This window comes from Oncorhynchus keta, chromosome 14 (assembly GCF_023373465.1).
Source record: "Oncorhynchus keta strain PuntledgeMale-10-30-2019 chromosome 14, Oket_V2, whole genome shotgun sequence".
Lineage (NCBI taxonomy): Eukaryota > Metazoa > Chordata > Actinopteri > Salmoniformes > Salmonidae > Oncorhynchus > Oncorhynchus keta.
The window spans coordinates 23,140,136-23,156,971 of record NC_068434.1 but is presented as its reverse complement, the minus strand read 5'-3'; the positions used below and the strand labels follow the sequence as shown (position 1 = coordinate 23,156,971).

The window sequence follows — 16,836 nt, the reverse complement described above, 5'->3', positions numbered from 1 at the left end:
GCATAGATAATAAACAGTGAGTAACAACAGTGTAAAAACAAAGGGGGGGGGGTCAATGTAAGTAGTCCAGGTGGCCATTTGATTAATTGTTCAGCAGTCTTATGGCTAAGGGGTAGAAGCTGTTAAGCAGCCTTCCGGACAGGGGTCAATGTAAGTAGTCCAGGTGGCCATTTGATTAATTGTTCAGGACCTAGATTCGGTGCTCCGGTACCGCTTGACGTGTGGTAGCAGAGAGAACAGTCTATGACTTGGGTGAATGGAGTCTTCAACAATTTTTGGGGGCCTGGATGGCAGGAAGCTTGGCCCCAGTAATGTACTGGGCTGTACGCACTACCATCTGTAGCACCTTGCGGTCGATGCCGAGCAGTTGCCATATCAGGTGGTGATGCAACCGGTCAGGATGCTCTCGATGGTGCTTTTGAGGATCCATACCAAATCGTTTCAAGGGGAAAAATGTGTTGTCATGCCCTCTTCACGACTGTCTTGGTGTGTTTGGACCATGATATTTTGTTGATGATGTGGACACCAAGGAACCTGAAACTCTTGGCCGCTCCACTACAGCCCGTAGATGTTATTCGAGAATGAGCATATTTAATTTGGTCAACAAAAAATGTAATTGCTAATTTGCTACCTGAGGCTTATTAGATGGAATAGACGTTTTGTAATTGTTTGGTTTTTATGAATGCACTGATATAAGTGGACCACGTGGCTTTTTGGCAACTCTGAAAAATATGACTTTTTATCGGAGTTGTGCCTGTTGTTCACAGGCGTATCTGCCCTCTCATTGGCTAGAATGATCCCACCTGATCTCGCCCCCACCCTCTTGCTCTCCATCTTTGAGGACATGTATTTTCATTGTTAGAGTGGTCACTCGACTATCTTGTCAGTATAATTGAACATATTTTGTATTACTAACCATTGAAAAATTATGATCTATGACTAGAAATAATTAAAGTGGAACCAAACAGATTAATACAAATCATTTATTTCAGATGTGGGAACTCTTTAGGCAGTTTATAAGTAATACTAATACAGTTTTAATTCGGAATTAGTCAACCCAATTAGGGTTTAAATGCGGAAGACACATTTAAGTTGAATCCATGCAGTTGTACAACTGACGAGGGTATTTCCTTTTCCATTTCTCTTAATAATGCACCCTTCCTCTGTCATTCGTCCTTACGTTCAGAGAATATCGTGATCAAGGAGGTAAGGAAGGATGCAAGTTTAGAGTATTGGGGCAAAAACGGAAGACCCATAACTAAACCGAAAGTCCCACCCAGTGGTAGGAGTGTAAATATCACTATTTGTAAGCTGTTTCAGGAAGTAACACCAACTCGTCTGAATATTTGTGTCTTTTTGGCCCTCCCCAGAATGATCTTCGGAATTCCCCCAAACTTCTGCAGCGACCATGCCCATGTATCTACCTCTTCTGTGTCGAACACCTGATTTCAAACTACGACATATTTTTAATTTCACAAATGTTCAGATTTTTTTGCAAGTAACCTTTTCAAATTGACTGAACTGAACTACAGTAACTCGCTGAGATGTCGGATTCATCTGACCGGTCTTTAAACTTAAATTTTCTGAAAGAACCTGTCTTGAGGAAACTGTGTGAGGCTCTGGATAAAACCAACAGTAAAGGATGGCGTAAACTCGGGGAGATGGTCGGCAATGACCGGCGTTTTAGGGTGAGGTAAGCCTAATTAAGCAGTCGAACAGCCCGTCTGACGGTCGCGCGGAGATCCTTAGAGGGCGTAGTTCTACCTGATGCCGTATTACCTAACGACCTAAAAGGAATAATAGCGCCATCTTGTGGTCGGTTGGGCAAGTCTGAAGGGTTATTCTTTAAACATGTTAGTTTGATTTTACAGTATAAATGTTATCCCTATCGTCAACATACTGTTATAACACAATAATACATGTTATCAGTATTCCTGTGCATTTTACATTTCCTACGAGTGAACTAACTTGTGAGCTATGTGCCTCCCCTGCTGTTCATATATTTTTTTCTTATTAAATAGTGTCATTGACAGTGTGTGCATTACTGTGTGCATAAATTCTGCCTTTTCCTCCACTGTGCAGTTCAGATGAGATGGAGATGTGCTCTCTGAAGGTGTTGGAGCTGGAGGGCAGCCCCAGCCGCGTGCTGCTCAGGCTCATGGGAGACAGAGGGTGCACACTGGGCCATCTGGTAGACTTACTACAAACCATGGGCCATACAGAGGCCCTACAGTGTGTCAAACCACCAGGTATACAGAGCATCTTTATAAGATGTGTTTGCTGACTATTGACAATTTTTGGTACTTGGAGGGAAGGCTCAGGATTATAAATGGTTTTGGCGCCAAGTTAATCTTGACTCTTGATTTTGGTCCCTGTATGTAAATGTATTGATTATTTATTGTACATATATTTGAATCATTATTGAGAATTTCTTTCCATAATGGTTGTGTTTAGGCATCCAGATCCTCATTCAGCCCCAATCTGTGGCTATAATAGTGGGACACAACCTGCGACTCAGCTGTTATGCTGTGGGGAAGGCTGGTGTTCAATTCCAGTGGTTCAAAACCAAGGAGGAGGTGGGTAGCCTACTAGGGTGTGTTTTGAAGGTAGACTGTACTGTTTATGCATTGGTTGTAAACATGTCATTAAACATGTTTTCTGATAATGATATTGCTGAAATCTTGACCAGATAACATTGTGACAGCTGTGGCTTCATAATGATATATATATATTTCACCTTTATTTAACCAGGTAGGCTCGTTGAGAACAAGTTCTCATTTACAACTGCGACCTGGCCAAGATAAAGCAAAGCAGTGTAACACAAACAACAACACAGAGTTACAGATGGAATAAACAAACATACAGTCAATAATACAATAGACAAAGTCTATATACAATGTGTGCAAATGAGATAGGATAAGGGAGGTAAGGCAATAAATAGGCCATAGTGGCGAAATAATTACAATTTAGCAATTAAACACCGGAGTGATAGATGTGCAGAAGATGAGTGTGCAAGTAGAGATGTATATTTCATGTATTATGAATTGATTTGACACATTGTGACTTCTCCAGGTACACAACAGTTCTTCTCCAGACCTGGTTATTAGCCCAGTCCAACTGACAGACGCAGGCTTCTACATCTGCAGGGTTAATTGTGGAGACTCCTTTGAGTTCAGCCAGTGGGCTCAGGTGGATGTCCTGAATGTTGCAACATCTTATGGTGAGACACTATATTTTACCTCCCAATCAGTTCATGGACAACATTGTTATTATGTCTTTCTTTTGCCTGGGATTTTTGGAATTTGATTTCTTTATCCGGTTCCATTTGAATAAGGCAAACATTTTCTACACGTTGTCGGTTGCTCCTTTCTGTGAAAGACAGACAAAACAGGGGTGAGTTTCCTGAACGCTTTGTAGCACTAACGTTATCTTTTATCCCTCCAGAGCTTTCGCTAAACTCGCCCCCAGAGCGACTGCACATTGAATAAACATATGTTTTCCATGCAGGGTTGGGGTCACACTCGTTGGAGGGCAGGCTGAAGGTGGTGATCCAGCCCCAGGGCCAGAGACTGCTGGTGGGGGACTCTCTGCAGCTGGAGTGTGGGGCGGTAGGGAGACCTATACCCCGCTACCAGTGGCACAGGAACGGGGTGCCCCTTCACTTTCCAGAGGCCTCCAAGAGGAGACTCACGGTAAGGAGGTCAGAGGAGGATGCTAACATCCTTGAGCGCTTATGTAGATAGTTCCACATTTGTACTGTTAAAGTGGCACAGTTACATATTTTGTAGTTACAGTACAGTAACTCTACAATACTGTTGAATGTTGTACAAGTCAGATGAAAACCGTGAGAGTTAGTTGGAATTTTTTTCAAATAGCTTGATATTGTTCGTTAATTCAAACAGATTCCGTATCTGCTGCTGGAACATCATGGAAAGTATCGCTGTGAGATTTGTATTAACAACGAAAGGACGTGGACGAATGAAGTAGACATTCTAGTGGGTATGTCACTATCCTTTATTTTACAGTACTATAATGATGATATTGATCCTAGCCTCAACAAACGGTCTGTTTATCAGTATACAATATGAGCAAAAACAACTCGCATTGAATTTGGTGACAGTTCTTGATGATTACTTACTCTTGTTCTTGAATGAAAGGACCAAGGATATCTGTCCAGTTTTCAGGGGCAATGGAGTGTTCTGAAGGTATAGTTGAAGTGCCTGGTTTCTCTTAGTTTGGCCATCTGAGATGTACAGTATGTGCATGAATAAAACAGGGCCATGTTGGAAACAGTGGGATGGCAAAGTGAATCTGTTTTTATAGACAAGGAGGGTTTGGTTCCAGGTGTTGCATGCATTCTTTTCATCCTTTGAATTTTTGCCTGTTCATTTGATTGATTTATATTTTTGAGAGCACAACATAATCATAACAATCCCACAGAAAGTATGAAATTGTCTGTAATTTGAAAAATTGTCTTTACCGATGCTCAAAATCGCTACATTTCAATTATATAATCATTCACAGCTTTCAGTGATTCAGCTTAGATGTCCCGTATCAATTTCCAATTAATATTTGCAAATGTTCAAGACAGGACATATTTTCCTTGGGTACTCATTTACTAATGGCTAACATTTGGCATGTTGATCCGTTTGGCTTCTGACTGACACCCCACCTAATCGGTGACACTTTTTACTTTAATTCAGTTGAAATGAAAGCACAGGAAATATACATTCTAGTAATTGTTGTAAAATTGTTTTCCCACAGATGATGTTTTTGCCTTTGGAGCTGGTAAGTGACACGCATTGACGTATATCTGAGATGATCAATCACTGTTTATTGGACATTGTTTCCGGCAATTCTAAATGTTTCTGCACATTACATGAAGGAGTTTATCTCCTGAGAATGTTTATCAATCCACCATGTGTAATATCTGTATAATACACTGCTCAAAAACATAAAGGGAACACTTAAACAACACAATGTAACTCCAAGTCAATCACACTTCTGTGAAATCAAACTGTCCACTTAGGAAGCAACACTGATTGACAATACATTTCACATGCTGTTGTGCAAATGGAATAGACAACATGTGGAAATTATAGGCAATTAGCAAGACACCCCAAATAAAGGAGTGGTTCTGCAGGTGGTGACCACATACCACTTCTCAGTTCCTATGCTTCCTGGCTGATGTTTTGGTCACTTTTGAATGCTGGCGGTGCTTTCACTCTAGTGGTAGCATGAGACTGAGTCTACAACCCACACAAGTGGCTCAGGTAGTGCAGCTCATCCAGGATGGCCAATGCGAGCTGTGGCAAGAAGGTTTGCTGTGTCTGTCAGCGTAGTGTCCAGAGCATGGAGGCGCTACCAGGTGATAGGCCAGTACATCAGGAAACGTGGAGGAGACCGTAGGAGGGCAACAACCCAGCAGCAGGACCGCTACCTCCGCCTTTGTGCAAGGAGGAGCAGGAGGAGCACTGCCAGAGCCCTGCAAAATGGCCACAAATGCAGGCCACAAATGTGGATGTGTCTGCTCAAACGGTCAGAAACAGACTCCATGAGGGTGGTATGAGGGCCCGACGTCCACAGGTGGGGTTGTGCTTACAGCCCAACACCGTGCAGGACGTTTGGCATTTGCCAGAGAACACCAAGATTGGCAAATTCGCCACTGGCGCCCTGTGCTCTTCACAGATGAAAGCAGGTTCACACTGAGCACATGTGACAGTCTGGAGACGCCGTGGAGAACGTTCTGCTGCCTGCAACATCCTCCAGCATGACCGGTTTGGCGGTGGGTCAGTCATGGTGTGGGGTGGCATTTCTTTGGGGGGCCGCACAGCCCTCCATGTGCTCCCCAGAGGTAGCCTGACTGCCATTAGGTACCGAGATGAGATCCTCAGACCCCTTGTGAGACCCTATGCGGGTGTGGTTGGCCCTGGGTTCCTCCTACTGCAAGACAATGCTAGACCTCATGTGGCTGGAGTGTGTCAGCAGTTCCTGCAAGAGGAAGGCATTGATGCTATGGACTGGCCCGTCCATTCCCCAGACCTGATTCCAATTGAGCACATCTGGGACATCATGTCTCGCTCCATCCACCAACGCCACGTTGCACCACAGACTGTCCAGGAGTTGGCGGATGCTTTAGTTCAGGTCTGGGAGGAGATCCCTCAGGAGACCATCCGCCACCTCATCAGGAGCATGCCTAGGCATTGTAGGGAGGTCATACAGGCACGTGGAGGCCACACACACTACTGAGCCTCATTTTGCCTTGTTTTAAGGACATTACATCAAAGTTGAATCAGCCTGTAGTGTGATTTTCCACTTTAATTTTGAGTGTGACTCCAAATCCAGACCTCCATGGGTTGATACATTTGATTTCCATTGACAATTTGTGTGATTTTGTTGTCAGCACATTTAACTATGTAAAGAAAAAAGTATTTAATAAGAATATTTCATTCATTCAGATCTAGGATGTGTTATTTTAGTGTTCCCTTTATTTTTTTGAGTAGTGTATAATGATAGCGTTGTGATTGTAGGTGCCAGTGAACTAATCCTGAACAGCAATCAAGAACCACCTTATGGTAAGCAGAACACAAAATGAATCCACACAGTACTTGGTTACCTTTTTATTACTGCTAGAATTTCAAATGCATTTTCTCCATGTTGGTCAATATGTTACATTTCTCCACAACTGATTTCAACTCATAGTCATTGATGGTATTTGTCTCTCATCACAGCGACAGATAAAGTGGCCCTGCTAATCGGGAACCTCTCGTACCGGAACCACCCCCAGCTCAAGGCGCCAATGGTTGATGTGTATGATCTCACCAACCTCCTGCGCCAGCTCAACTTCAAGGTAGTATCGCTGCTGGATCTCACAGAGTCAGAGATGCGCAATGCCGTGGACGAGTTTCTGCTCTTACTTCACAAGGGTGTCTATGGTACGCCATTCATTATTATGGCCTATTAGAGTATGAGAGACCGACATAGAAGAATTCCATCAGTCAAATATTAGTTTATTTGATCTGGTTTTCCCAAAATATAGTGAATCATAAAAAATAAAATACTAGTTTTAAAAAGTGAAGTTTATTTTCAGTCTTATTTCATTCACTGCTCTATTTACTGTCTCGTTTAATTCACTCCCATAAACTTTTGCTGTACTTTTTTTTATAGGTTTGCTGTACTATGCTGGACATGGTTATGAGAACTATGGCAACAGCTTCATGGTACCAGTGGATGCTCCAAACCCGTATCACTCAGCCAACTGCCTGTGTGTGCAGAGCATCCTCAAACTGATGCAGGAGAAGGAGACAGGCCTCAATGTGTTCCTGTTGGATATGTGCAGGAAGCGGTGGGTAAAGACTAGTATACTGTGTTAACCATGTTTGTTTTATGTTTATTTGTTTTTCACTACTATTCAATGTCCCTTCCCTGTTAGTAACATGGGATATAGACCACTCACCATTTCTTGTTTGTTGTAATACTGTAACTATTAAATTTTTATTTTTAGAAATATTCATGATGATACAACCCCAAACATACTATTGAGGGTCACAGCTAACATTGTCTTTGGATATGCAACGTAAGTAATCAGACGATTACTCAAATATATGTCTAAACTTCTATTCGTAACATGTAACTTTGTATGAACAAATGAAGTGATATATTCCCCAATTCTGTTCCATTCTTCTATTGTGCAGCTGCCAAGATGCAGAAGCGTTTGAGCTGAGCTCTAGTGGATTCACTAACGGTGTCTTCGTCAAGTTTCTGAAGAAACGTCTTCTGGAGGATGAGAAGATCACTGTGTTGCTGGACAGAGTGGCTGAGGGTTAGGAGCAATGGACCAATTATGTATTGGTGAACTAATCATTCAGTAAATGTCACCCCATCTATAGTATTTGTGGTCATGGAGCACAAGTCAGTGTAGGCATGAAATATACAGTATTGATCTAATGCAGTGCCGTGCAAAATAAGTAACAGGAGTACAGAAACACATCTATCCTATCCTACCCTGTATATTTCCATGCATCGATTATCATGGCCATAATACTTTGCCTAACACATTTCTTCTGTGAGAGCCTGAGGTAATGTTGTTATGGTGTTGCTTGTGTTATCCAGACATGGGCCAGTTCGATGCCACTAAGGGGAAGCAGGCTCTGGAGATCCGCAGCAGCCTATCAGAAAGGAGGGCTCTGACTGACCCTGTACTGCCTGGTGACAGCTCTGACATGGCCCTGGCTCACAACCGCCAGTGGGCCAAGGCTCACGGTAAGGACACGATCAACCAATGAAAGTAAATGCAGTACATTTCAATTTGAATTGTTTAGCTGAAGCAATCAACATACTTATTGTGGACATAATGTTGTGTTTTCATTCTAGAACTGCCTGAGAGTATGTCTCTGGACTTTGACTGTGGGGCTCAGATCAAGCTGGGCTTCGCTGCAGAGTTCTCCAACGTGCTGGTCATTTACACCCACATCGTGAAGAAACCAGAGGACATGTTCTTCTGCCAGGCTCACGTCACCAACTTCTCCCCGGTGAGACGCTACAGTCTTTCATCTTGTTCAATTATGCCAACTTGTTCCTGTCACCAGTTTCTCACAATTTATTCCCTGTCCCCTAACCCTTGTGTCCACAGATCTGAACAGTTGTAGCTAATCCATCCAAGCTTTTCCGATCAATGAACATCAAAGGGATAGGGAAAGAAATTTAAAATCAATATGTCACTGATGTCATAAGGGTTTTCCTCAGCTCTGTTCAATACCAATGAGAGCGATCTGTCTTTCTTGGGGTTTACTGAAACAACATTAGGAGCATAGTAAAGAGTCTGTCTGCTGAAGATGCTGAGGCTCCAGCACCTGCCTGAAAACTTTGCATATGCAGGTCGTCTTGTCCTAAAATGATTTCCTTTGTTCTGTCCAGGACCTTGACATTGATCCCAAAGAGATGAACAGGGAGACACCAGAGGAGACTGGCATCTACCTGCTCTCCAGCAGTCTTCCCCAGCACTGCCTGTACACACGCCTCAGCTCTCTACAGAAGCTCAGGGTAAGTGTACAAAGGATAATCACCACTTTCCACATTCTCACATTACTACGACATTATTATATTGTCTTTGCCCTTTTAGTTTGATATCTTCAAAAACGTTTTAATCAACCTTCCTGTTCATAGTTGTCCCCTCTGTAGGAGTAGCTGGTGTCATGTTAGAGCAGAGCTTACCTTGGACAAAACGGTTTTGATCTCCGTTGGAGCTCTAGTATAAACATATTAGGTTAATAAAATGTTCTTCTACTCCTTGTCTTCTCCTTTGTAGGATCAGCTGGGGTTTACAGTTTGTCTACAGGGCTCTTTCAAGGCCATGGATGAGCTGGTGGACTGGACCACTGACGTCAACATCGGCAAGCCCCTGATCGCCAAACTAGACCTGTACCGCACCATGAGGAGGAACAGCTGCCTGCAGACCTGCCCCATGCCCCACAGCCCCTGCCATAGCCCCAGAGCCGAGCACCTCCACCACCACCCCCAAGACCTTCTCTCCCCACACTGCTCCAGCCCTTACCTGGATGTGTGCGAGCCTTTACAGGGAGCTGTGGGAGGCTCATGTTGTGTGAGCTCCACTCTGTATGACAACTGCTTCTCTCGCTATGGCTGTACTAGTAGTGACTCTCCTGGCAGAGCCAGCATTCCCATAGAGACCACAGATGACATAAACGAGCTGCAGACAGTCTTCATTAATAGCCTGCAGTTTCACCACCAGTGATGAGGCCCTCTCTAGGGCATTGGTTGCCTGGTGCCAGATCTGTTTCTGCTGTTTTGCTTTCTCCTATGGCCATCAGATCTGGGATCAGGCTATGGTGGATTTTTGTAGGTCTACTCTGTAAATCCTAGTTTATTCCATGGCAAACTCTTTGATACAGTTGCCTGGCTTTAGTGGAGATTACATGTATTTAGTACTTTAGACTAGATTTTTAAATTGAAATAACAGTCAGAGTTGTATAGCTGTACTTAAAAGGTTACATATCCAGCCTGCTGTGAAAAGGTTGTTTATTGCGATTCTTTTTCAGTTTGTTATATAATGATGATATAATGTGACCTATTAAGCTTTGCTGAAACGATCTTAACCAGCCTCTTTCATATTCTGTAGATGATCTTTAAGAGCAGTTACTAAATGTAATAAAGATGTAATAACTTTATCCACAGGGAGATGGGGTCTCACTATATAAACAAGAGTTCTGGACATGGATTGTTTTTCATGGGCTTCTTATGATTCGTCTCTATTTATTACAAACAAAATTACCAAATCCAGTTATATACACTGTTTTACAAAGGCCCAAAATTCAGAGGGATGTCTTTAACACGAAGCAATTCAGAGCATTTTTAACCATGATACCATTGTTTTTTCTCTCCTCCCAATTGTACTTTCTTGCAAAGAAAACATGAAGTTTGCTGTATATAAAAAGAACAGAACCCCTTTTTTAATTACAACAACTAAAATACTCTTACTCCCTCTCAGCCCTGTGATGTTTTTCCCGATCTCTTCCCCACAGCTTTCTGAGAAAGACAGATTAAGAGTCATCTCTTCAACCCTCTATTGACAGATTAGCCAACCTAAGACTGGTTCAATTTAGACTGTGTAGAAGGTCTACTATACGTGTTTCAGATCAATCCAAGTCCACAGTCTAGATTAGAATACTGGAAAGCTGGAATATTTCAGGGAAGTCCAACCTTGGAAGTTATATCCTTGGTCAAACTTGGTGCTTAGGAACTAATCAACTGAACCAATGTTTTCTCTCATCACATGACACAGCACTTCTCCTCTGCTTTAGATTTCATCTCAACCATAGTGGCCGACGCTTTCTCCTTGATCTGGTCCATGTCCATGTTCTGTAGGTTCTGTATCTGGCCCAGGATAGAATCCTTCTCTTCCTCCTCTGTGGCGTCCTCGTCCACCATTTTGAGTAGTTCTTCTGGCACGTCGATGTCGTCTCCTGCCGACTCCATCAGGTTTGCATCCTGTTCACTCTAAACACAGCAAGAAAGACAGGTCAGACTGGCTGAGTAGGAGTGTATTATACCCACATACTGTCTCAATATCATCCTGTCTAAATTCTATTGTTTTTCTTCCTGGGCTATGTTTTAGCATACAGCAGTTCCTGTCTTTACTGAGGGGATTTATGTCCAACAGCGAACACTTCAAACAACAGCTTCATTTAGCATCACATGTGACCCTCTAGGACCCTGCAAGAGAGGGAGACTCCCTGCATAGCCTGTGAGACAGATGGCATACAGACACACGCACAAACACAGGGCATGTTGGGTCTTGGGCTCAAATGTGAGATATCTGCGATCAGTCTTTTTTTTATGCCTTAATCTTGTGACTGTACTTAGGCATATCTGACTAGCAGGCCTTAGACTCCTGTACATGTACTGAGTCACTCTGACACTGATCGACACAGCCTCCGCATCATGTTACTAATTTATGATAGTGTTCTCATTTACAGAGAAAATATGTAAGATTATCACCTTATGTTATTCATAGAAAAGGGAAAATTATATACAAATAAAATATATAAAGGCAAGTGTTTGTCCCATGTTTAATGAGCTGAAATAAAAGATCTCAGAAATGTTCCATACACACAAAAAGCTTATTTCTGCCAAATGTTGTGCACACATTTGTTTACATCCCACAACACAAGGCCACAAATGTCTCAAGTTTTGAGGGAGCGTGCAATTGGCATGCAGACTGCAGGAACTTCCACCTGAGCTATTGTCAGAGAATTGAATGTTAATTTCTTTACCATAAGCCACCTCCAACGTCATTTTAGAGATTGGCAGTACATCCAATTTGCCTCACAACCGAAAGAAATTCTGCACAAACTGTCAGAAAGCATCTCAGGGACGCTCATCTGCATGCTCGGTGTTCTCAACAGGGTATTGACCTGACTGCAGTTCGGAGTGCGGTAAGTGACTTCAGTGGGCAAACTCACATTCGATGGCCACTGGCACGCTGTAGAAGTGTGCTCTTCATGGTTGAATCCCGGTTTCAACTGAAGAGAGTACCCCATGGTGGGGTTATGGTATGGGCAGGCATAAACTACAGACAACGAACACAATTGCATTTTATTGATGGCAATTTGAATGCACAGAGATACTGTGACGAGATCCTGAGGCCCATTGTTGTGCCATTCATCCACCGCTATCATCTCATGTTTCAGCATGATAATCCACGACCCCATGTCGCAAGGATCTGTACAAAATTCTTGGAGGCTGAAACTGTCCCAGTTCTTCCACGGTCTGCATACTCACCAGACATGTCACCCATTGAGCATGTGTGGGATGCTCTGGATTGACGTGTGCGACAGCTTGTTCCAGTTCCCACCAATATCCAGCAACTTCGCACAGCCATTGAAGAGGTGTGGGACAACATTCCACAGGCCACAATTAACAGACTGATCAACTCTATGCGAAGGAGATGTGTCGCACTGCACGAGGCAAATGGTTGTCACACCCGATACGGACTGGTTTTCTGATCCTTTTAAAGGTATCTGGGACCAACATATGCATATCTGTATTTCCAGTCATGTGAAATCCATAAATTAGGGCCTAAATGAATTTATTTTTATATAAACCGTAACTCAGTAAAATCTTTGAAATTGTTGCATGTTAAGTTTTATAATTTTGTTCAGTATAGTTTTTTATTATTGAGGGCATTTGTAGCTAAATAATTTCTCATCTTGTTCCATATGACATGAGACTGTCTTACCTTTGGTAGTCTGTATTTGTCTCTTAAGCACGTTCTCAATGTAGCCCTCTCAGCCTTCTTTACCAAGAACTCTGAATCTCTCTCCATCCTGTTTTCAGACAAGATCAGAAACCATGTTATCAAAACTATAAAAACGTTTTAATATATTGTTGAATAGAATATCCAAAGTGGTTAAAAGGCATTGTATTTTCACTGTGTGATACTGGTTGTGTAAAGGTTAGCATTATATTTTCAGAGATAAAAATGTGTTTTTCAGCATTTGTGTAATCATAATTCCTAATGGCGTTGCCATTTTCATATTAGTCAATCACACGTTACTGGTGTCAGTTCTAAATCAAACACAATATGAAGACTCAATTTCTAGGGCCGCAGAGTAATAGTTATGTTTGTGTTGGGACTGAAATAATCTGGATGTGATGTAATCTAGAGCATGCTGAAGCATGTTAAAATATTTTTATTTGCGTAAAAAGGTACATGTATAGGTGTTTTTCTGTCCTCTTTTATACTTTTATACTTCACATATGTCTAATTCAAACATTCGCAACACTCACTACCCACACCAGTTGCTGACAGGTTCCAAACTGCCTCTGACAAATGTTGGCAGTAGAATGGCAAGAGCTCAGTGACAGCACAAGGATGCCAACTGTTTGTCAAATTCCTGGGAGCTGCTTTGGTCAACTGAAATTGTGAAGGGTTTAGGAGCCATGCCGAGTGCTGAGAGCAGACTCACACCGAGTTCCAAACTGCCCAAGCAACGAGAATGCTTCATGAAAAGGGTTTCCTGCCTGAATGCATAGCATAGTGCCAACTGTAAAGTTTGGTGGAGGAGGAATAATGGGGCTGTTTTTCATGGCTTGGGCTAGGCCCCTTAGTTCCAGTGAAGGGAAATCTTAACGCTACATCATGCAACGATCATGCTGTGCTTCCAACTTTGTGGCAACAGTTTGGGGAAGGCCCTTTTCTGTTTCAGAATGACAATGTCCCTGTGCACAAAGCGAGGTCAATACAGAAATGGTTTGTAATCAGTGTGGAAGAACTTGACTGGCCTGCACAGAGCCCTGACCTTTGGGATGAATTGGAACGCCGACTGCGAGCCAGGCCTATTTGCCCAACATCAGTGCCCGACCTCACTAATGCTCTTGTGGCTGAATGTAAGCAAGTCCCCTCAGCATTGTTCCAACATCTAGTGGTAAGCCTTCCCAGAAGAGTGGAGGCTGTTATAACAGCAAAGTAGGGACCAACTCAATATTAATGCCATGATTTTCCCACATACTTTTGATCATGCAGTGTAGTTCTATTTTTTCACAAAAGGGAAAGTTTAAAACTAAAAGCTCTGCTCTTGCTTGCTTTTGAATAAAAACTGGCCATTTTAATCATTCCAAGGAGGTTGGGGTCAGATTCAGGAGAATCATTTGTCAACGTATTTTCCATTTAATTTAAATTGTATTTGGCTGAATTGAAATGGAATGGACCCCAACCCTAAGGCATTCCTTTCTAGGGTGGCAAAGCTACCGGTAATTTACCCAAGTTACCAGAATATTCAGTCATTTAGGTAATTAACAGGAAATTGATGGCAACTCTAGTATTGACTTACTTTTCCTCCACCAGCTGTTTCTGGTACTCCTCTGCCTCTTCTCTAGACATCCCCTCGGTGGCCATGGAGACAATGTTTCCTCTGGTAGTCCACTGTAGGAGAGAGCTGGACTGGACAGTGCTCTACTACTGTAGCTCTTCACCAAACTGCTCCACTACTTACCATCAGATTCAACTGTGTGAATATCCTACAAGGGGATTTGCAGGCAACACTTTTGTTTTTTCTGTCCTCAAGTTTTGGTCACTGAGTCCCAGCCTTCGACTGAGGGATGGCGTTGTGAATGGCACGACTGATCCCTGATGGGCCAGCTTGACTACATAAGCCCTTATAATCAGAGTCAATTCTGCCAATGCCATGATCTGGATTAATCCTTTTGGGGACAGATTATTTCAATTAAAACATTTAATAAAAGTAAAGTTCACAGGGACTGCTTTTGAGATGGGTAACATTGTGGTGTAGACTGGTATAGTGGTATATTCCACTACAGACAGGGCAGAGCACTACTCACTAGGCCTAATCCATGTCATGTTGCTTGTGTGAGTTTGACCTTAATCCCCTTATATCACCAACCATATCCTGAGTCCCAATAGATGTCCCAGACTGAGAGTGCAATCTGCATACTATACCACAGAGTAAATCACTAAGTCTGCACTCATTTAATGAAACTATACTGTCTTGCCCAAAGTAAACAACTTGAAACATATACATTTCATTAGGACATCAAAATTGTGAATACATAAGTAATTTCAAACGTTGCCAATATTAACACAGGCAATGTTCACGGTATAAATGTGATCTTGCACGTATCATTTTGGGAAGTAATGGACACAGACTTTGAACAATGATCTCCAAGATGACAGGCATACCATGTGACCTACAGCTGTCCTACATCACATCTGACATGACTTGTGTATCTATTTACCTCCCCTCCCACCCAAAGTCATTTTTCAACCAAATGTTTGTAGTATAGGGTTTGTCATATGATACTCACTGTACTGTACTTTGTTTGCAACTTCCATTTCAGGGTTGCTGTTGCACAATGGTACAGGGATGTCTGTTCCCTGGGTCTGTGTCTGTATGAATAATAAAGGAACACCAGTAGGCAGAGGAGGCAGTACGATGATGCTGAGGGGAAGAACAAGGAGGGGAGGGAAAGGGGGCCCATAGACAGAGAGTAGCAGGAAACTGATGAGAGAGGGAGAGTAGCAGGAAACTGATGAGAGAGAGAGTAGCAGGAAGCTGATGAGAGGGAGTAGCAGGAAGCTGATGAGAGAGAGTAGCAGGAAACTGATGAGAGAGAGTAGCAGGAAACTGATGAGAGAGAGAGTAGCAGGAAGCTGATGATAGAGAGAGAGAAGAGCTCTATGCAGCACATTGTAAGGGACTAGGTGACTGACTAAAACAACCACGTTTTCTCACTCGGTCCCTTCCCTGCAACTCATCCTAAACCTGCTTCCTTTCTTCTGGAGAGTTATCTATACAAATAAATAATAATCTGGATTTTATATGTATCTGTTTTGTAGGTCTTTCTGCTTGGACGGTTGTGATGTGACCTTAGCCAGTGGAAACAATGTGGCTGTGTGTCTTGGCTGTATCAGTACATCTGCAAAGGTGCATTTGATTTGCACAGTAACTGCATTGATGTGGTGTATTCAAGATGCCTTTAATCCTACACTATTATGTATTACGTTGGACCCAATGACTGAGTCTGTTGTTTGCTTTGATACTGCATCACAGGAGGTCATTTTCCATTACTGAGCCACTTTTTCCACATGGTAAAATTATGGAAATTGGTTAGCAAAACTTTTTTTTCCTTCTCTGTACTGAATGTAATTGCAACTGTGGGACACCTGTATAGTTACTAATCCAGTAATAAACTACATGAGAATTTGTGCTGCTGGCAATGGCTTTGAAGTGGGTACTGCAAGCACCATGTGCTTTACATGACTATTACTGTACATGGCCTACCATTTGTAGCAGTTAACTGCTTCAATGTCAGGTGTGGTGGTTAGACTACTGAGCTTTGAAAAACTATGAACATGTGCAGATTGATTCGAATGTGGATTCAGTTAAAATGCTGTTGTCTCCATTATATCAATATAAATTCAACAGCTAGATACTTTATGCTCTGAATATGGACTGCATGTGATCTTTTTTATTTAACTAGGCAAGTCAGTTAAGAACAAATTTATATTTTCAATGACTGCATAGGAACAGTGGGTTAACTGCCTGTTCAGGGGCAGAACGACACCTTGTACCTTGTCAGCTCGGGGGTTTGAACTTGCAACCTTCCGGTTACAAGTCCAGTTTATTTCTTTCATCACATTCCCAGTGGGTCAGAAGTTTACATACACTCAATTAGTATTTGGTAGCATTGCCTTTAAATTGTTTTACTTGGGTCAAACATTTTGGGTAGCCTTCCATCAGCTTCCCACAATAAGTTGGGTGAATGTTGGCCCATTCCTCCTGACAGAGCTGGTGTCAC

General features: G+C 42.5%; 2 protein-coding genes and 1 long non-coding RNA gene across 4 annotated transcripts; 2 read left to right on the top strand and 1 right to left on the bottom strand.

Annotated features, from left to right (window-relative positions):
• The first annotated feature begins 1,295 nt into the window (after positions 1-1,295).
• Positions 1,296-10,187, top strand: malt1 (MALT paracaspase 1). Of its 2 annotated transcripts, XM_035785135.2 has the most exons (17): positions 1,296-1,693; positions 2,083-2,249; positions 2,455-2,576; positions 3,073-3,220; positions 3,508-3,692; positions 3,903-3,999; positions 4,158-4,205; positions 4,765-4,788; positions 6,531-6,575; positions 6,732-6,935; positions 7,168-7,345; positions 7,505-7,576; positions 7,695-7,822; positions 8,113-8,262; positions 8,374-8,531; positions 8,917-9,042; positions 9,308-10,187. In XM_035785135.2, the coding sequence occupies exons 1-17, from the start codon at positions 1,545-1,547 to the stop codon at positions 9,752-9,754; spliced, it is 2,448 nt and encodes an 815-aa protein (XP_035641028.1). In that variant the 5' UTR covers positions 1,296-1,544; the 3' UTR covers positions 9,755-10,187. The 2 variants fall into 2 exon arrangements, with proteins under 2 accessions (XP_035641028.1, XP_035641030.1); XM_035785137.2 differs by lacking the exon at positions 4,158-4,205.
• A 199-nt stretch (positions 10,188-10,386) lies between these two features.
• LOC118393009 (complexin-4-like) lies at positions 10,387-15,716 on the bottom strand. Its single transcript, XM_035785138.2, has 3 exons — positions 14,352-15,716; positions 12,758-12,845; positions 10,387-11,016 (listed from the first exon to the last, which is right to left on the bottom strand). The coding sequence occupies exons 1-3, from the start codon at positions 14,414-14,416 to the stop codon at positions 10,789-10,791; spliced, it is 381 nt and encodes a 126-aa protein (XP_035641031.1). The 5' UTR covers positions 14,417-15,716; the 3' UTR covers positions 10,387-10,788.
• Positions 10,844-11,623, top strand: LOC127907240 (uncharacterized). The gene is made up of 2 exons (XR_008063877.1): positions 10,844-10,998; positions 11,135-11,623. It is a non-coding gene; the product is annotated as an uncharacterized LOC127907240 (long non-coding RNA).
• Positions 15,717-16,836: the final 1,120 nt, after the last annotated feature.